This window comes from Hypanus sabinus, chromosome 22 (genome assembly GCF_030144855.1).
Source record: "Hypanus sabinus isolate sHypSab1 chromosome 22, sHypSab1.hap1, whole genome shotgun sequence".
Lineage (NCBI taxonomy): Eukaryota > Metazoa > Chordata > Chondrichthyes > Myliobatiformes > Dasyatidae > Hypanus > Hypanus sabinus.
The window spans coordinates 19,149,846-19,171,283 of NC_082727.1; the positions used below are offsets into that span (position 1 = coordinate 19,149,846).

The window sequence follows — 21,438 nt, forward strand, 5'->3', positions numbered from 1 at the left end:
AATCGACTGATAGCAGCATCCAGGGTGAGAGTTAATCCTGCTCCCAGGTGGAAGGCACCTGTGTTTTAGTAAATCCTTGGCGTTTTTTTTCCTGGATGGCACCCTCAGGTGAACAAGTTTCCAAAGCAGCGCTTAAAGAGAAACTGTGCAATCCGCCTTTTGCTCCTTCCCCCGCGATGTCTAACTAGCTCATTATATACATACACGCCGGTTCTAACTCAGGTGAGCGTGAAGCAGCTTCGCCTGTTTCCTTCGAGTCTGCATGGATTTCCTCTCCTCTCTCAGAATCCGTGTGTGCCTCAGTCCTTTATCATCCAAATCCATGGCTTGCAGAATTTGCTCGCCAAATCTCAGGCGGTTTTAGTCACATTGGTTCGAGTTGCGTAGAAAAATAAAGCCTCTCATTTATTTATTCAGTAAAAAACCAGGGCTAGTTTTTGGAGAGAGGTTATTGCTGAGGTGATGGCTGCTTCTATCGCGGCCTGGAGTGTCTGGTGCGTTTAGTCCTGGTGGAGAAAGGGTAATTGATGAACTCAAAGTGTCTGTGATTGTCCACGGTGGACATATGCCCCTTGGGCAGCCTCTTCATGAAGTGCACCTCCCTCTGGTGCTGCCTGGTCTTCGACCCTTTCCTGGGTCTTCCTTTCCGGGTGAAGCCCATGAACCAGCCCTCGTACTTGGCGTTCTGCAGGGCTGTATAGTTGTTCTCCAGCACAATCTCAGTGAAGACACAATCTTTACTCTTCCCGCTTCGCTGCATAAAGGAGCAGAATAGTAGACCGCATGTTAGCCGACAGCAAGGTGTCATCTCGGAGTATTGCGAGCAGTTTTGAACCCCTTATCTAAGAAAGGCTGGCATTGGAGAGTGTCAAGAGGAGGTTCTCGGGAAATGATGGGAATGAAAGGGTTAAAGTATAAGGAGTGCTTGATGGCTCTGGATACGGAAAAGGTATTAGCATGCATAGAAGATTGGCTGACTGGCAGGAGGCAAAGAGTGGGAATAAAGGGGGCATTTTCTGGTTGGCTGCTGGTGGCTAGTGGTGTTCAATGTCAAAGAACACTTCTTTTCATGTTCTATGACAATGATTTGGATGAAGATGTGGCCAAGTTTGCAGATGATATGAAGATGAGTGGAGCGGCAAGTAGATTCTGCGAAAGGACTTTGACAGATTAGGAGAATGGACAAAGAAGTGGCAGATGGAATATCGTGCAGGAAAGTGTATTCTTGTGTACTTTGGTAGAAGGAACAGACATAGACTGTTTTCTAAATGGGAAGAAAATTCAAAATTCAGAGATGCAGAGGGACTTGGGAGACCTCATGCAGGATTCCCTGAAGGTTAACTTGTAGGTTGAGTTGGTTGTAAGGAAGGCAAATGCAATTGTTAGCATTCTTTTCGAGAGAACTAGAGTATAAAAGCAAGGACATCATGCTGAGGCTTTATAAGGCATTGGTCAGACCACATGGTGTGTTGTGAACAAAGTTGGGCTCCTTACCCAAGAAAAGATGTGCTGGCATTGGAGAGGGTCCAGAGAAAATTCCCATGAATGAAAGGGTTAATGTATGGCTCTGGGCCTTTACCCGCTGGTGTTTAGAAGAATATGGGGTAATTTCGTTGAAACCTCTCAAATATTGAGAGGCCTAGGTAGAGTGGATGTGCTGAGGATATTTCCTATTGCAGTGGAGTCCAGGACCAGAAGGTACAGCCTCAGAATAGAGGGACATTCATTTAACACAGAGATGAGGAGAAATGTCTTTAGCCAGAGGGTACTGAATTTGTGGAATTCATTGCCACAGATGTCTGTGGAGGCCAAGTCATTGGGTATATTTAAAGCAGAGGTTGATAGGTTCTTGATAAGTCAGGGCACTCTGAGTCATCGGAAATATCGTGATTGGACTTAACATAGAACAGTATTGCATGGTACAGGCCCCTCAGCCCATCATGTTGTGCCGTCCTTTAAACTTACTCAACAGGTCAGGCAGCAGCCATGGGGGGGGGGGGGGGGGTGGGGGTGGGGCAGATGGGTTAGAAAAGCCCCACCTCACGACTGCAGAGCTGGAGAATCCAAAATAGAGGAAACACAAATGAACAGTGACTGGAAGTACATTTGGAACAGATATCGAGTGTTGTGACCAACAGGGACAGGGGAGAAACCAGATTCAGATGCACACCCAGAGTCCTGATGAAGGATCTCAGCCCAAAACATTGACCGTTTATGCTTCTGATGCTGACCGACCTGTTGAGTTCCTCCAAAACTGCATCTCACTTTCTTCTGTTTCCTTCTTTATCTCTCCAGTCTTAACCTTCTTTGCTCCTTCCTCGCTCACTTTGTCCATGTCATATTTTATTGCCTTTGCCCCACCCAACATTCCCCCCTTTCCCTACCCCACTCGTATGGTGTGCTGGCTTTCGTTATTTGGGGAATAGAATTCAAGAGCTGTGAGGTATTGTTGCTGCTCTATAAAACCACACTTGGGAGTGTTGCGTTCGGTTCTGGTCGCCTCATTATGGGAAGGATGTGGAAGCTTCAGAGAGTGCAGAGGAAGTTCACCGGAATGTTGCTTGGATTAGAGAGCATGTCTCATGAGGATAGGTTGAGCAAACTAGGGCTTTTCTGTTTGGAGTGAAGGAGATTGAGAGGTGACTTGATGGAAGTGTACAAGATGATAAGAGGCATAGATAGAGTGGACAGCCAAAGACTTTTCCCAGGGCGGAAGTGACTAATCTGAGGGGACATATTTAATGTGATTGAGGAAAGTATCATGGAAATATCAAGAGAGGGGGTGGTTGTAGAGGCAGATAAGTTAGGGGCATTTATGGAACTCTTAGATAGGCACGTGGATGATAGAAAAATGGAAGGTTATGTGGGAGGGAAGTGTTAGATTGATCTTGGAGTTGATTAAAAGGTTGGCACAACATAGTGGACCTCATTGTGCTGTAATGTTCTGTGTTCTATGTTAATCAGGAGCAGAGTAAGAGCATGGGGTAGGGAGGGATTGGGGTGAAGAGGGAGAAAGGCTGAGGTGGAATGCGAGAGAATGGGAAGGTGGAGGCAGAGAAAGGTTTACAGTGAAGGAAAGGCAGGGGTGCTGGGGAGATTAAAAAAAGGTGAGATGATTGTTTTTTGATCTGGGCAAAAGGTGTTGGGATGAGCTTGCATGAAGTAGCTGGGAGCACTTTGTTACTAACTAACAGGTGGAGGCACCAGGAACTGCAGATGCAGGGATCTTGAGCAGCAAGCAATCTGCTGGAAGAACTCAACAGGTTGAGCAGCATCTACGTGGGGTGGGGGGGGGGGGAAGGAATTGTCCGAGTTTTGGGTTGAAATCCTGCATCAGGAGCTGAAATGTCACCTGCGCACGTCACTGATAGTTGGTGTCGGGTAACCATCTCTCTCTATTTCATGCTCTCTGCCACTTGTCCACTTTCTCGCTCTGTCTCCCATCCCCGTTCTCCAAAGCCACCGCTCTCACGTTAACCCTTACCTTTCCGATCAGCTTCCCCCGTTTGTTCATGCAGATGTAGAACCCCGACTCAGCTCCCTTGATACGCACTCTGCTTCCAAAGGTGTCCGTCTCAACAATCAGTTTAGCTGAAAGCAAAAAGGCACAGAGTGACTCTGGGAGCAGGTTACTCTGTTCTGTTTAAACACTTCCGGAAAAGGGAATCGTAAACACAAGAGATTCTGCAGATGCTGGAAATCCAGATCAAAAAACATAAAATCCCACAGGAACTAAGCAGGTCAGACAGCTTTTATGGGGGAATGAACAGTCAATGAAGAAGCCCCTTCCTTTCCAGTCCTGATGAAGGGTCCTGGCCCAAAACGTAGACTGTTTATTCCTCTTCCTGGATGCTGCCTGACCTGTTAAGTTCCTCCAGAAAAGGGAATGGTAGGCTCCAGTATTTCCTCAAACATAGCATGGACTACACAGATTAGACACAGAGTGAAACTCCCTCCTCACCGTCCTATCAAACACTCCCGGGGTCAGACAGAGAGTGAATCTCCCTCCACACTGTCTATCACACACTTCTGGGGTCAGACAGAGTGAATCTCCCTCCACACTGTCTATCACACACTCCCGGGGTCAGACACAGAGTGAATCTCCCTCCACACTGTCTATCACACACTTCTGGGGTCAGACAGAGTGAATCTCCCTCCACACTGTCTATCACACACTCCCGGGGTCAGACAGAGTGAATCTCCCTCCACACTGTCTATCACACACTCCCGGGGTCAGACACAGAGTGAATCTCCCTCCACACTGTCTATCACACACTCCCGGGGTCAGACACAGAGTGAATCTCCCTCCACACTGTCTATCACACACTCCCGGGGTCAGACACAGAGTGAATCTCCCTCCACACTGTCTATCACACACTCCCGGGGTCAGACAGAGTGAATCTCCCTCCACACTGTCTATCACACACTCCTGGGGCAGTGATAGCACTGGGCTGATTCCGAAGAAAAGTGGATTAGATGATCATTGGGATTATCCCCCCCAATGTTGTTGGAAATGTAAAGGCTAATATTGAGAGCAGGGAAGTTCTGTCCTCTGATTAGCAACAGCTGACCTTTGCAATAAAGTAACTGGAGGATTGCAATAGACATCAAAGAAACACACAGTGGACCTTATTGAATGGTTAGCAATAGAAAGAGTGAGCAGCTTCAAGTTCCTGGGTGTCAACGTCTCTGAAGATCTATCCTGGGCCCAAGATATTGATACAATTACAAAGAAGGCACACCTACAGTTATGTTTCTTCAGGAGTTTGAAGAGATTTAGTGTGTGACCAAAGACCTAGCAAATTTTTGCAAAAGTGCCATGCGAGCATTCTGACTGGTCACAACACGGTCTGGTGTGGAGGTACCAGTGTACGGGGTCAGGAGAAGCAGCTGAGAGCTAGAGACACAACCAGCTCCATCACGGCCTCCCCATCATTAACGACACTTTCAAAAGGTGATGCCTCAAGAAGTTGGCATCCATCTCTAAGGACCCTCTCCACCCAGAACGTGCCCGTTACTCAATACTACCATCAGGGAGGAGGTACAGGAACCTGAAGACCCACTCTCAATGTTTTAGGTACAGCTTCTTCCCCTCTTCCATCAGATTTCTAAACAGGCAATGAACCCATCAACACTACTTTGTTATCTTTGCTCTCAGTTTGCACTGTTTAATTTAATTTTTTAAATATATATTTCTGAATGTAATTTACAGTATTTTCTTTTCTTGCACTGTACTGGTGCTGCAAAACAAATTTCATAACGTATGTCAGTGATAATAAACCTGATTGTAATTCTGACCAGAACTGCACACAATATTCCAAATTTAGCCTGAGCATTAACTTCAGCGTCCCAGTCCCGTGCTCGGCACTCTGATTTATGAAGGTGTCCTTGCAACTCTATCTTCCACTTTCAAGGAATAATGGTGATCTCTCTGTCCTGTTGCATTCGTCAATGCCCTACCGCTCACCGTGCAGATGGTCCTCCCAACCTCCTCATACTGGTCTGCATTAAATTCCATTTAGCTACTTGACTACGAAAGGTGACTTGACGTGAACGCCCCAGTTCGCCACACCCTAGCTGGGCATTTTCCACTCTCCATTCAAGAGACTGAGTCCCCATTTCTTAGCTGACGCGCCAGTGCTGCTCTGAGGGAGTGCTGTACTGCAGAAAGTACTGTCTCTGCACAAACGTGGTTAAACCCAAACCCAGTTTATGGCCTGTTAGGTAGATGCAGTATTACCATTTGCAAGGGAGCATATTTCGGTGTCGCAGCCAATACTTACCTCTCAATTAACATCACTATATCTGATCTTTTTTTGGGGCTGTTGTATGCGGGGCGACCATGTCCCCTACCTTACTCTATGTGTCCTCAATATATTTTAGATAGGTAGATAAGTTCTGTTTCTTACACGTACATTGAAACATCAAAACATACAGTGAAAGGCATTGTTTTGTGCTGGCAACCGACGCACTCCGAGGACGTGCTGAGTTCAGCCCTCAAAAGTGTCCCTGTGCTTCCGGTGCCAACATAGCATGCCCACAGCTCACTAAGCCTAACAGTATGTGGGGGGAGACCAGAGCACCCAGAGGAAACCCGGGGGGCGGGGATGGTGTCACAGGAAGAACATACAGATTTGTGGGGCATTAGAGCAAAAGGCTGCGTCACCAGTTCTAACATGCCTGGTTTTATATGTAGAAGCTTTAGAGAGGGTGCAGAGGAGATTCACCAGGATGCTGTCTGGATTGGAGAGGGTGCAGAGGAGATTTACCAGGATGCTGCCTGGATTAGAGATGGTGCAGAGGAGATTTACCAGGATGCTGCCTGGATTAGAGAGGGTGCAGAGGAGATTCACCAGGATGCTGTCTGGATTGGAGAGGGTGCAGAGGAGATTTACCAGGATGCTGCCTGGATTAGAGATGGTGCAGAGGAGATTTACCAGGATGCTGCCTGGATTAGACAGGGTGCAGAGGAGATTTACCAGGATGCTGCCTGGATTAGAGATGGTGCAGAGGAGATTTACCAGGATGCTGCCTGGATTAGAGAGGGTGCAGAGGAGATTCACCAGGATGCTGCCTGGATTAGAGAGGGTGCAGAGGAGATTCACCAGGATGCTGCCTGGATTAGAGATAGTGCAGAGGAGATTTACCAGGATGCTGCCTGGATTAGAGAGGGTGCAGAGGAGATTCACCAGGATGCTGTCTGGATTGGAGAGGGTGCAGAGGAGATTTACCAGGATGCTGCCTGGATTAGAGATGGTGCAGAGGAGATTTACCAGGATGCTGCCTGGATTAGAGAGGGTGCAGAGGAGATTCACCAGGATGCTGTCTGGATTGGAGAGGGTGCAGAGGAGATTTACCAGGATGCTGCCTGGATTAGAGATGGTGCAGAGGAGATTTACCAGGATGCTGCCTGGATTAGAGAGGGTGCAGAGGAGATTTACCAGGATGCTGCCTGGATTAGAGAGGGTGCAGAGGAGATTTACCAGGATGCTGCCTGGATTGGAGAGGGTGCAGAGGAGATTCACCAGGATGCTGCCTGGATTAGAGAGGGTGCAGAGGAGATTTACCAGGATGCTGCCTGGATTGGAGAGGGTGCAGAGGAGATTCACCAGGATGCTGCCTGGATTAGAGAGGGTGCAGAGGAGATTTACCAGGATGCTGCCTGGATTAGAGAGGGTGCAGAGGAGATTCACCAGGATGCTGTCTGGATTGGAGAGGGTGCAGAGGAGATTTACCAGGATGCTGCCTGGATTAGAGATGGTGCAGAGGAGATTTACCAGGATGCTGCCTGGATTAGAGAGGGTGCAGAGGAGATTTACCAGGATGCTGCCTGGATTAGAGAGGGTGCAGAGGAGATTTACCAGGATGCTGCCTGGATTAGAGATGGTGCAGAGGAGATTTACCAGGATGCTGCCTGGATTAGAGAGGGTGCAGAGGAGATTCACCAGGATGCTGCCTGGATTAGAGAGGGTGCAGAGGAGATTCACCAGGATGCTGCCTGGATTAGAGATAGTGCAGAGGAGATTTACCAGGATGCTGCCTGGATTAGAGAGGGTGCAGAGGAGATTCACCAGGATGCTGTCTGGATTGGAGAGGGTGCAGAGGAGATTTACCAGGATGCTGCCTGGATTAGAGATGGTGCAGAGGAGATTTACCAGGATGCTGCCTGGATTAGAGAGGGTGCAGAGGAGATTCACCAGGATGCTGTCTGGATTGGAGAGGGTGCAGAGGAGATTTACCAGGATGCTGCCTGGATTAGAGATGGTGCAGAGGAGATTTACCAGGATGCTGCCTGGATTAGAGAGGGTGCAGAGGAGATTTACCAGGATGCTGCCTGGATTAGAGATGGTGCAGAGGAGATTTACCAGGATGCTGCCTGGATTGGAGAGGGTGCAGAGGAGATTCACCAGGATGCTGCCTGGATTAGAGAGGGTGCAGAGGAGATTTACCAGGATGCTGCCTGGATTGGAGAGGGTGCAGAGGAGATTCACCAGGATGCTGCCTGGATTAGAGAGGGTGCAGAGGAGATTTACCAGGATGCTGCCTGGATTAGAGAGGGTGCAGAGGAGATTTACCAGGATGCTGCCTGGATTGGAGAGGGTGCAGAGGAGATTTACCAGGATGCTGCCTGGATTAGAGAGGGTGCAGAGGGGATTCACCAGGATGCTGCCTGGATTAGAGAGGATCGGTTGAACAAGTTAGAGTGAAGGAGAATGATAGGTGACTTGACAGATGATTAGAGATATAGAGCAAGTGGAAAGTACGGTTGATAGGAAAATAGAGGGCTATCTAGAAAGGAAGGATTAGATTCATTTTAAAGTAGTGCCTTGTGCTCTATGTAGTCAGTGCTGTTTGTAAGAAGAGCTATCAAGTTAGGCTCATCTCCCCATGGACCTACACTTTCTAAAAATTTTCAAACATTGAAACATTTTTTCTCTTAAGTTTCTCTGCCTGTGTAATATTACTGCTCTAAAATAGAAATAGCAAAAGAATTCAAAAGTAGAAAATGTTAGATATGTGAAGAAATATTTTTTATCGTTCTGCTTGTATGAATTTTCTGATATTGGAAGTTTCCAGCTATCCCATCAAAAGTTACCTTATTCCATCTGTTTATGCTGTCTCACAGCTTGATGTTGTGCCAATCTTTTAACCTCCTCTAACACTTCCCTCTCACATAGTCCTCCATTTTTCCATCATCCGTGCGCCTGTCTGAGTTTCTCATGTAACAGCCTCTACCATCACTCCTGGCAAGGCTTTCTGCACTACCACCAACCTCTGTGAAGAAAAAAACTACCTCTGACATCTCCCCCCTGTACTTTCCTCCCATCACCTTAAGGTTATAGCCCCTCATATTAGAACACAAGAAGAGAAGAGAGAGGAGCAGGAATAGACCATCTGAACTGCTTCATCGTTCAATAAGATCATGGCTGATCTGACTATGGACTCATCTCTACCTACCTTCCTTTCCCCCCATAACCCTTAATTCGCCTACAATGCAAAAATCTATCCAAACTTTTATTAAACTTTTTCCACCCTGGGAAAATGTTCCTGGCCATCCCTTCTGTACTTCAAAATGATATCACCCCACCCAATGACACAGAATCCTGTCCATTGAAAAAATAATCGCAACCAAAGACGCCATCCCGACCAGTAATATAATGTCTGACCACTCAATGATACATTACTCCAACATATTGCTACAATCTCTCCCAATGACTATCCCATTTAGTGAGAGATTGACTGAACGCTGGTGCTGACTGACTGGGCATTGTGGGGAGGATTGCTGGAAAGGTGCCTAGAAAATGTACAATTAGTGTTGACGTTTGCTATCGTTTATTAATAACCTCACACCGTGTGATGTCAACCGCTTCATTGTTTTAGTTTAGTTAGAGATAAAGAGCAGAACAGACCCTTCCGTCCCCAGGGACGCACCACCCAGCGACCCACCTATTGAACACTAGCCTAATCACAGGACGATTTACAACGACCAGTTAACCTGCTAGTGGGTACGTCTTTGGACTGTGGGAGGAAACTGAAGCACTCAGAGCAAACCCATGCACTCACGGGGCGGGCGGACGGACAACTTACAGACAGCGCCAGAACGGAACGCCGAACTCCAACGTTCCGAGCCGTAATAGCGCAGCACTAATCGCTACGCTTCCACAGCGTCCCCGTTTGTATCAGCTTACAGTTTTTTTCTTCTGGACTGAATCGTTTTGATAAAAATGGACAATTCCCACCTTCTATCGGTTGGCAAGTTACACCTCTCTGCCTCACCACAGCACCACCCTCCTGAGGATTACTCCTTCCAGGAGGGGCAGCCCGGAGCTGCAACGTAATGCAGACCCTGTGATCTGGAATGAAACAAGAGTGTGCGGGAAAAGTTCTGCGGGTCAGCCAGCATCTGTGCAGGCAGAGGGATAGTCGATGTTTCAGGTCAAGACCTTTCATCAGGGCTGAGGACGCAGAGGGGAAATGGCCCGTATAAAGTGGTGAGAGGGACTGGCAGGCAATAGAGCATCGCACTGTGGAGAGGTTGAGGAACCAGGTTGGTGAGTGGAGGGGGGGGGGTGAAATAGTTGCGATGGGAGGGTGGAGGAGGATGAGATGAGAAGACTGCTTTCATATCCAGGATATCGACTCTTTGACATGTAGGAGGGTTGTCCTCCCCTGCAGTATGTAATCGAAGAAAGGAATCTCAGATTGAGAAGTTACTGTGTGTATGGAAGAAACACTGTAGGTCTGGTTTATCAGGGATCACTCCACCACCAGCAGTATAGAGGATCACCGATTGCACTGTCTATACTGAGGACCACACCAACACATTCTGTATGAAGGGTCACCTCCTCTAGCACTGCCTGCATCGATGATCACCTGTATCGAGGACTACACCTGATACTGCCTGTATCAAAGACCACCCCCAACATTGCCTGTATGGAGGATCACTTCCATCACCACCGGGAACATAATTGCAGAACCTCCATAGTTAGGGGTTGCCTCTCATCCTCGTGCAGGTTTTATCAGTTCTGCTCCCTGTATGGCTGTCAGCTGGAGATCTGTATCCCTGAACACGTAGCCCAGGGGAAGGTGGATGGTCACCACTACTCTTGAGCCCCCCTCCCAACCTCCTTTCCCCCAACTACAGCCCAACACTCTGATTCACACCCAGGAGAAAAATCTGATTTTCTCTGCATTTTCTACGAATATTGATGGGGCCAAAGGTGCTTGTTGCACTGGATTGGTAAATGCCTTCAGGAATGCCTCCTAACAGTGTTGGTAAGCCCTTTGCAATCTGTACAGGACTTCTGGGCAGATGTAGGGGCAATAATATTAAATCAGCATAGTCCTGGAGATCAGCTTTATTTGTCAATGTGCATTGAAAAGTACAGTGAAATGTATTGTGTTAGTCAATGACCGACACAGTCCAAGGATTGCTGGGGAAGCCCACTCATGTTGCTTTGCCTAGATACACTGCCCAGGACTTAGTAACGCTGACTCGTGCATCTTTGGAAACTGGAGGAAACCCACTCAATCACAGGGAGAGCGTACAGACAGCGGCAGGAATTGAACCCTGACCTGGCAACCTCCCACGTTCCAAAGGCGCACGGGTTAGGGTTAGTAGGTTCTGGGCACCACACGGTGCTGTAAGGCGTGGCGCTAACCACTATGCCGCCATGCCACGCTTGGCGGCTGAGGTCTTGGCCGCCAGTTATGAGATGCTCACGCGGCAAAAGAGCAGCGAAACTTCGGAAAATTATGGAGTCGGTAGAGACTTCAGACAGAGAAAGAGTGGTGGACGAGGAGGGGGATCGAAAGAGAAAGCTGAAAAGTTGAGTCACGATCATGAAGAACCACTCGCTGAATCGGGACGCACGAGCAACAGAAGGCGTGGAGCAGCCAAGCTGGGAACGTGCAGTAATATTTAAATACAGACGTAAAAGACTCAGAATCCAATTTACTATTTGTGATTTCTACACCAGTGGCCATTTTATTAGCTCCATCTGTACACCTGCTCGTTAACGTGGTAACAACTCCATGCATAAGAGCAAGCAGACACAGTCAAGAGCTTCTGTTGTTGTTCAGACCAGACACCAGAATAGGGAAGAAATGAGCAACACTCATGAGCTCCACCGGTCAGGCAGCGTCTATGGAAAAAAAGCCCAAAACGTTAGCTGTGCTTTTTCCCATAGATGCTGCCTGGCCTGCTGAGTTCCTCCAGCAGTTTGTGAGTGTTGCTCGGAACTCCAGCATCTGCAGATTTTCTCTTGCGAGGGGAAAAAAATTAGATCTCAGTGACTTTGACCGTGGATTGTTGGTGCCAGACAGGGTGGTTCGAGTATCTCCAAAACTGCCGATCTCCTGGGATTTTCACGCACAACGGACTCAAGAGTTTACAGAGGACGGTGTGAAAAACAAAAAAAAACAAGCATCCAGCGAGCAGCAGTTCAGCGGGCGAACACGTCTCGTTAACGGGAGAGGTCCGAGGAGAATGGCCAGATGGGTTCAAGCTGAGAGGAAGGCGAAAGTAACTCAAAGAACCACAGGGGCAAAAAAACGTCTCTGAATGCACAACCTGTCAAACCTCGAAGTGGATGGGCTGCAGCAGCAGAAGACCAGAAACATACACTCAGTGGCCAGTTTACTAGGTAAGGAGGTAGCCAATAAAGCGGCCATTGAGTGCATTTGCGTCATCCCTATCTGGCATCTATGGACTTACCCCTTACGATCCCTTTGCACATTAACACTCCTCGGGGTCCTGCCATTCACTGCATACTTTCCTCTTATACATGACCTCACGAAGTGCAAAGCCTCACAATTGTCTGGATTGATGTCCATCTGCCACTTCTCCACCCAGGTTTCCAACTGATCTATCCCCTGCTGTCTTCTTCAATAACCTTCCTCACGTCCACAACTCTGCCAGTTTTCATGTCCTCTAGAAACTACACCTGTGCAACACCACTGGTCACGGAGCTCCAGTCAGAATAACACCCCTCCACTGCTACTCTCTCCGTTCTGTGACCAAAGCAATTGTGAATCCCATCTACCAGGTCTCCATGGATCCCATGCATCTCAACCTTTCGGACCAACCTACCACAATGGGCCTTGTTGAATGCTTCACTGAAGTCCACTATCAGTAGGCAATGTCCTCTGTCCTACCCTCATCCATCTTCTTTGTCACTTCCTCAGAAAACTCAATCACTTGTGAGACACAGTCTCCGCCCACAAAGATGCTGACCGTCCCTCATGTCTAGGCTTTTTTTCAGACGTACCCCTACCGAGCTTCGCCACAAGTTTTCGTACTGCTGATTGTGGTGTAGCAGTCAGCGTAGTGCTTTATTATGCCAGAGGCTGTGGTTCAATTCCTGTCACTGTTTGTGAGGAGTTTCTACGTTATTCCCGTGACCCCGTTTGTTTCCTCCGGGTGCTTCCGTTCCCTCCCACACTCTTTGGGGCGTGGGAGGAAGCCAGAGAATGGGGTAGGGTTAGTGAGTTGTGGGCATGCTACCCTGGCATTGGAAGTATGGCGGCTTTGTGGGCTGTCTTCAGTACATCTTCGGACTGTGTTGGTCGTCGATGCAGTAAATACTTCACTGTATAAACTGGCCTTTCAATGTACAAGTGACAAATATAACAAAACTTATACTTAAATACTACCCTGTGTTGTCTCTATTGCCCTCACATCAGCTATTCTCCAGTCCTCTGGGACCTTACCTGTGGCTAAAGAGAATCCAAATGTCCCGGTCAAGGCCCAAGGAGTCTCCTCCCTTGCCTCTCTCCATAAGATGGGATTGTTTCTAACAATTCAACGTACGTGCGACAAAGCCAAACTTTTAAATGACTCCCACTTGTCAGATGTAGTAACAGCAGAATTTAGCTTTCATTTGCACTGTAGCCTTAGTATTGTGCATTGTAGTTACCCCCTCCCCTTTTCACCCTGATTTCAACAACTCTGCACCTGTAGAGTTATTGTGTAGGGAAATGGGAATTCTGCATTCCACTGTCTGCTGGCTTGTGTCATTACCTGATATTAAAGAACATGGAAGATAGAACAATACAGCACAGTACAGGCCCTTCAGTCCACAATGCTGTACCGACATTTTAACCTACTCCAAGATGAATCTAACGCTTCCCTCCTGCATAGCTTTCCATTTTCTATCATTTATGTACCTATCTGAGAGCCTCTTAAAGGCCCCATTTTCTATTGCCCGTGTACCTATCTAAGAGGCTCTTAAAGGTCCCATTTTCTATTGCCCATGTATCTATCTAAGAGACTCTTAAAGGCCCCATTTTCTATTGCCCGTGTACCTATCTAAGAGGCTCTTAAAGACCCCATTTTCTATTGCCCATGTATCTATCTAAGAGGCTCTTAAAGGCCCCATTTTCTATTGCCCATGTATCTATCTAAGAGACTCTTGGAGACTTACTTCTACCACCCAGCTCTCTCTGTGTAAAAAGAAACTTGCTGGAATTCAGAATCTTATAAAGAAATGTAAAATTATGAAAGGGATAGATAGGATAGAGACAAGAAAGCTGTTTCCACTGGTAGGTGAGGCTAGAATTAGGGGGGATAGTCTCAAGATTCGGGGGAGTAGATTTGGGACGGAGATGAGGAGGAACTGCTTTTCCCAGAGAGTAGTGAATCTGTGGAATTCTCTGCCCGATGAAGCAGTGGAGGCAACCTCAGTAAATATATTTAAGACAAGGTTGAATAGATTTTTGCATTGTAGGGGAATTAAGGCAGGTAGGTGGAGATGAGTCCATGGTCAGATCAGCCATGATCTTATTGAATAGTGGAGAAGGTTCGATGGGCCAGCTGGCCTACTCCTTATTTCTTATGCTCCACCTCTGGGACCCCCTCATACTGTCTTCCAAACAGCTTAAAATTATGCCCTCTTGTATTAGCCATTTCCCACACCTGGGGAAAAGTCCACTCTCTTTATGCCGCTGATAATCATATACACCCCTATCAAGTCACCTCTCATCCTCCCCAGCTCTCTAACCTCAGTCTCAACATGAATATTCAGCATGTGGAATTGATCGCTCTGACCAGTAATCCAGAGAAAATGAGTTCAAATCCCACCAGGGCCATTCAATAAATGCAAACTGCAGAGTCAAACTAGGAAATGCTCAAGAAACTGCTGAACTGATGTTACAGTCCCAGTTACCTCACCAATTGGCCTTAAGGAGGAAAATCCCAGCCTTGTATATCCTACATGTGACACCAGTCCCAAACACAAGAGATTCCAGAAATCTTGAGAATCAGGCACAAAATGCTGGAGGAACTCAACAGATCAGGCAGCATCTGTGGAGGGGCACAAGCATTTGACATTTTGGACCAAGACTAGTGAAGGGTCTCAGCCCAAAAGGTTGACTGTTTATTCCTTTCCATCGATACTGTCTGACTTGCTGACTCTCTGAAGGAGGCCTGGTACTACTGACTCAGACCAGCGAGGGATCAGCAATGAACCTAAGCACGTGCATGTTAAATCATGCCGGTGCAGACTCAATGGGCTGATTGGTCTCCTGCTAAGCAGCAAGTGCTCTCAGATTCTGGCCCGTACACTCACGCAAACATGGCGGCTTTAAACTGTCTCCAGATATTCAACTTTACAGAAAGTACCTTCCAGTTTCATACCTGCTTAAAATAAAACGTTGGCGCGTGGCCTAGTGGGCAAGGCATCAGACTAGTAACCTGAAGGTCACTGGTTCGAGCCTCAGCTGAGGCGGCGTGTTTGTGTCCTTGAGCAAGGCACTTAACAACACATCGCTCTGCGACGTCACCGGTGCCAACATGGGTCCTAGTGCCCTTCCCTTGGACAACGTCGGTGGCGTGGAGCTTGGGCAACTGCCGGTCTCCCATACAACCCTGCCCAGGCCTGCGTCCTGGAAACTCCAGGCGCAGATCCACGGTCTCTCGAGACCAACGGATGCCACCACCACCAGTAACTAGCCACTCATGTTTATATAAACTTCCCTTCATCTCCTATTCTGCATTTAGCGCAGAGAACTACAGATTTAAAAAAAGATTAGCTTTATTTGTCACATGTAAATTGAAAAATATCGAAATGCGTCATTTTTGTGTCAATCACCAACACTGTCTGGGGATGTTCTAGGAACAGTCCTCAAGTGACACCATGCGTCTGGTTAAAGATTAGCTTTATTTGTCACATGTACGGCAAAACATTGAAATGTACGGTGCAATGTGTCGTTTGAATCAGACTAAATTAGCTAGGATTGTGCAGAGCCACCTGCAAGTGTCACTGTGCCCCCAACTCTCTAAAGCTAACCCGTATGACTTTGGAAAGTGGGAACAAACGGGAGGAAATCCATGTGATCGTGGGGAGAATGTACAAATTTCTTATAAGCAGCGGCAGGAATTGAACCCCACTCGGTGATCTCTGGCCCTGTAAAGCGATTGTGTTAATGCTACGCTACCAGCAGCCATGCCAACATAGCATGTCCCAAACTACCCTTCCTCCACTTCCCGAGAAGTTTGCAAAGCATCTAAAACTTTGAAAATCTTCTACAGATGTGTGGTGGAGAGCATTTTGACTGATTGCATCACCGCCTGGCATGGAAACACCAACCCCCTTAAATGGCAAATCCTACAGAAGATAGTGCATTCGGTGCAGTCCATCACGGGTAAAGCCCTAGCCACGGAGTGCTGTCACAAGATATCAGCATCCATTATCAGGTCGTGCTCTCCTCTCGCTGTTGCCATCAGGAACACGAAACAGGAGCCTCAGAACTTACACCACCAAGTTCAGGAACCGTTAGCACCCCTCATCTGTCAGGCTCTTGAACCAGTGGGGATAACCTCACTCAACTTTACCCGCCCCATCACTGAACTGTTCCCACAATGGACTCACTTTCAACAACACTTCATCGCATGTTCTTGATATTGATTGCTTATATGTTTATTACTATTATTTATTTTTTTCTTTTGTATTTGCACCGTTGGTTGCCTTTTGCACACTGGCTGTTTGTCCACCCTGTTGGGTGTGGTCTTTCACTGAATCCGTTACCGTTCTTGGACGTATTGGGGTATGCCCACAAGAAGGTGAATATCAAGATGTATACGGTGACATGCATGTGCTTTGATAATAAACTCATCCTGAACTTTTGAAGCCGTAGTAGTTGTGAGGTTGGCGTCTCTTCCAGAGAGTTGAGGGCTGTAACCATTCCAGGGCTCGTTGATCGGACCACAATGAGCAGGATCCAAGCAGTGAGCCCAGGAATGGGACGAGTGCAGATGAAAAGTAGTGGGTGTGTAGACCAAGGAAATGATTGGCTGAGGAGGAAGTGAACAATTATTTATGTTGGTATGAAGAAGAGAAAAAATTAAGTAAAGACCACTAAGTATTGTTATTTTAGAGGATGTAGGTGCTCTTGGACAAGGATCACAAAACCTTAACGTGCAGCTGCTGAAAGCAATTAAGAAAGCAAATGGTATGTTAGCCTCTATAACAAGGGGGTTGGAAGACATCAGTAAAGGAGCCTTGCTGTAATTACATGGTGCTTTGGTGAGCTCACACCTGGAATACTCTGCTACTGTTCTGATGACTGTACCTGAAGAAGGACCTATTTGCCTTGAAACAGGTGCACCGATGGCTCTTTTTTTCTCTCTCTGGGATGAGAGACAAAATAAAGTTAAAGGTGAGTTTTATTTATCACACGTACACCAGCATATCGAAACGTACAGTGAGATGCCCCGTTTGTGTCAAGAATGTGCTGGGGGCAGCCAGCAAGCATCATCATAACTCCGACACCGACAGGAGATGCCCACAACTCACTAACCCTAAATCATAGGACTTTGGAATGTGAGAGGAAGCCGGCACATCCGGAGGAATCCAAGTTGTCTCTGGGAGAACATACAAACTCCTTACAGGCAGAGGCAGGAATTGAACCTGATTCCACAACTGATGTAAAGTATTTTACTGACCACTACGCTACCATGCTGCCTCTGACAGAATAGAATGGGTCCACGTTCAGAGAGCTGGGATAGCCAGATTATCTCGGGGGTGGGAAGCTGTGAACAGAATGGTGTCCCAGCGATCAAGTCGGAGGCTGCCGTTATTAATAATTACTTAGCATTGATCTGGATGAGCAGGTTAAGTGTTAGGTATTTACACAAGCCCACAAATGGTACAACACCGTGGTGGCACATGGTGCCCTCATCCAGAACACTGATATTGGCCTTCATTGTATCTGGGGCCACAGGTCTGATCTTTGTGGTTCCCTACAGTCCCACTCTCCTAATCCAAAGACAGCCTCATGACTCTAACACTTGTTTTGCTCTTCAGAAGTCAAAAACGTCGAAGTAGATTTAGGATCAAAGTACGTATATGTCACCATGTACTATCCTGAGACTCATTTTTTGCAGGCGTTCACAGGAAAATAAAGAAATACAATATAATTTGTGAAAAACTCTACATAAACAAAGACTGAGCTCAGTAATCAACTCTCCACCCTTGCCAGCAGGTTACCCCAATCTACACGTTCTGACTGTCTGATAACCTCATGTTTCCGAATGTTGCCTGAAATTCCAAATATATCAACTGGATCTATTTAGCTAGTTAGAAAACTAGCTAAACTATCTACAAACTGCTGTAAGTGATAACAAACTAGTGTTGATTGTCCAGTCCTCTGAATTTCACATGAACTGCCACCCTTCCATAAATACTGCTTTAATTTGTCACCTGTACATCGGAACTTGAAAACATACAGTGAAATGCATTGTCTGCGTTAGCAACCAGCACAGTCCAAGGGTGTGCTGGGGGCTGCCCACAAGTGCTGCCATGCTTCAGGCGCTGACATAGCATGCCCACAACTGACTAACCCTAACCCGTACGTGGGAGGTTACCCGAGCACCTGGAGGAATCTTTAATGGTCACAAACTCCTTACAGATAGTGGCAGAACTCGAGCTCAGATTGTTGGCACTGTTACAACGTTATGCTGGGCTCTACACTACCAAACTGCCCCTCGTGTGTTCAGTAACTGACTACAAATCTCCAGTTAATCCCTCCTCTTCTCCTACAGAGACGGGTTACATTTGCCACCTTTCTTAATCTCTGGAATATTGCAAAGTGACAATGTATACATTAGTTACAAGGTCACTTCCTTCCAAACTTTAGGATGTTCCTCACTAGGACCTATGGGAATAGTGACTTAACTTCCATTAATTACTCCAACATTTCTATTTAATTAGTGCTCATTTCATTCTGTTTCTCATTTACTCTAGATCTATTTACTACTGTTTTGGGGACATTTCCTGTTTAGCTTTGTTGCAGGCTAATGCAAAATAAGTTTTTAATTCATTCATCATTTCTTTATTCCCATGTATACTTTCTCCTGTCTGTAAGGGCATGCATTAACTTTTCAACCCCTGGGTCAGTATTACAGTGATTGGAGCAATCATTCTACAGTGCCAGCAATCACACACTGGGCTTTGGATCCCACCAGTCTGTAAGGAGTTTGCATTTCTCCCCATGACCATGTGGGTTTCCTCCTGGTGCTCTGGTTTCCTCCCACATTCCTAAGACATCCGGGATAGGGTTAGTAAGCTGTGGGCATGCTATGTTGGTGCTGGAAGTGTGGCCACATTTGCTGGTTGCCCCCCAGCCCATCCTTGGACTGTGTTGGCACAAAGCAATGCATTTCATTGTATGCTTCAGACAAATAAAGCTAATATCGAGGTTTTTACAGGTGTTTCTAATTTTTTTGATAGATTACTCTTATTCTATTTTCCCACTTCGACTCAATGTACTGGTCATCCTTTGCTGACGTCTGATATTTTCCCTATCTTCAGGCTTACTGGTCTTTTTGGTAACATCACAGAGTTTGGATTTAAAACTCAGCGATATCCATTGCTGAGTTTCCATCATAACTTATAACTTCAGATACTCGATGTTTCATGCATTCAGAGTTTCTCTTTTGTAGATCTAAAATTACAATAAAGCCCTTTTAATCTTACTAGAAAATTTCACATAGTATAGAAGAGAAATGCCTCTGCTCACTCAGCCCATGTTGGATGCTGCCTGGATTAGAGAGCATGTCTAACGAGGACAGGCTGAGCGAGCTAGAGCCTGGAGAGAATGAGGACTGCTCTGTGGCCAGCACAACATTGTAGATTGAAGAGTGTGACAGTACTCGAATGATTTATGTTCCATGTTCTGCCTCTCCCCTAGTAATGAACAGCGGTAGCTTCGCTCTTCAACATTCTGATCTAGAAACCATTTCTTAAACATCTCATGAGTCATCTTATGCTAATAATCTATATTGGTCTGTACTGGGAGAACTTTAAACAACTACAAAAGTTCTAAGCAACCCCTCCACTGTCAGAATGCTGAATGGTCAATGAAATCATAAACAGTACCACAGTGCTTCTTTCTCTTTTTCCAGCACTATATACACACACATACAAATACACATTATATATACACACACACACACACACACACACACACACACACACACACATATATATAACATTAAAACTATAACTTACAATAAGAAATATATATACTTTTTATTGTAGTTATAGTATTTCATTATAATGTACTGCTGTTACAAAACAACAAGTTTTATGACATATGTCAGTAATATTAAACCCGATTCTGAGGAAAGGGAAGATAGATTATGAAAGTAAACTATGCATGTAGATTAAAATTTGAGTTAGTTTTGTTATACAGGTTGCATCATATAAATCAGTGACTCTCTATTTCCCAACTTTAAGCCATACCTCACATTCTCCCCGCACTCCGAAATCGGCCGGCACCTGCAGCTCGCTCCACTCAAACTTTCTGACTGTCCCGGCCGGGGTCTGTTTGGTCTCGAGGAAAAGCCAGAACTCACCGAGACTCTAATGGCGGCATCTCCTGATCACCACCTCTCACTGCCATTACTCAACCGTACTAGCCACCAAAGCCAACTGACAGAACCCGACCAGGCACGAACGCCCCATGCGCCCGAGGAATCGACAACGCCGAGGGGTTGCGTGGGGGTTAGGCCTCACCCATTTAGAATCAGGGAAGCGGGCCCCTCCAACTGATTCCAACTAGTCCAATTAGCTTAACTCGTCACATGTACATTGAACCAGACCGTGAAATGTGCCATTCTTGTCAAATTAAATCAGCGAGGATTGTGCTGGGGGTAGCCCGCAAGGGGTCCCCACCTTACCAACCCTAACCAGTACAGCTTTGCATTGTGAAGGAAACCCAAGCGGGCGTGGGGAGAATGTACCAACTTCTCACAGACAGTGCCAGGAACCGAGACCCGGTCGTACAGCTGGCGCTCTGATGTTAACGGCTAAACCCACAAACTTCTAAACCTTTATCGGACGGAGGTCTTTCGGAGGTAAAGCACCCTCTAGCTGGAGAGGTTATTTAGAGTAGGCACTCCGGAGCCGGGTGCTGGGGCAACAGGCAAGTATTAAACACAAGGTATTCTGCAGATGATGCAAATGTCGGGGGAACTTAGCCAGTCAGGCAGCATCTATGGAGGGCAATGGACAATGTTTTGGCCGGAAACGCGCAGGTGAGTGGAGATCAGAACAGTCATTGTGCTCTTAAAGGGGGGAACGTGCTAGTGGCCGAATGGCCGTTTCCTGCTCCGTATCCCGGTGTTCTGATGCGCCACCAAACACTCGAGCCAAAAGCACACACCTAATCATCCCATCCCAGCGCCATGACCAGGATCGATGAGAAAGGCTGATTAATTCGGCCGGAGCGGGCGGAGCGAACCGTTCCTTTTAATTAAATGAATCCACAAGACGGCCATTAATTCGGGGGAGGGGTGTAATCAATCGACCCGTTCGGCAGTGAAGGGCTTTGGTATTGATTTAGCGACTGCTGAGAGCGCTCACAGGAGGTGGGGGGTGGCGGTAGGGAATGTTGACGGTGGAGAGACGGGGGCAAGTTTAGAGGCAGGCAAGTAAA

General features: G+C 46.8%; 1 protein-coding gene across 1 annotated transcript in view; it reads right to left on the reverse strand.

The window, feature by feature from the left end:
- Positions 1-472: 472 nt before the first annotated feature.
- LOC132379736 (fibroblast growth factor 8-like) overlaps positions 473-21,438 on the reverse strand; it is a 23,177-nt gene continuing 2,211 nt past the window's right edge. The window contains exons 4-5 of the mRNA XM_059948022.1: positions 3,485-3,591; positions 473-754 (exon numbers count right to left, since the gene is read on the reverse strand). Coding sequence (XP_059804005.1) covers positions 473-754; positions 3,485-3,591 — 389 coding nt within the window. The remainder of the gene's footprint in view (positions 755-3,484; positions 3,592-21,438) is intronic.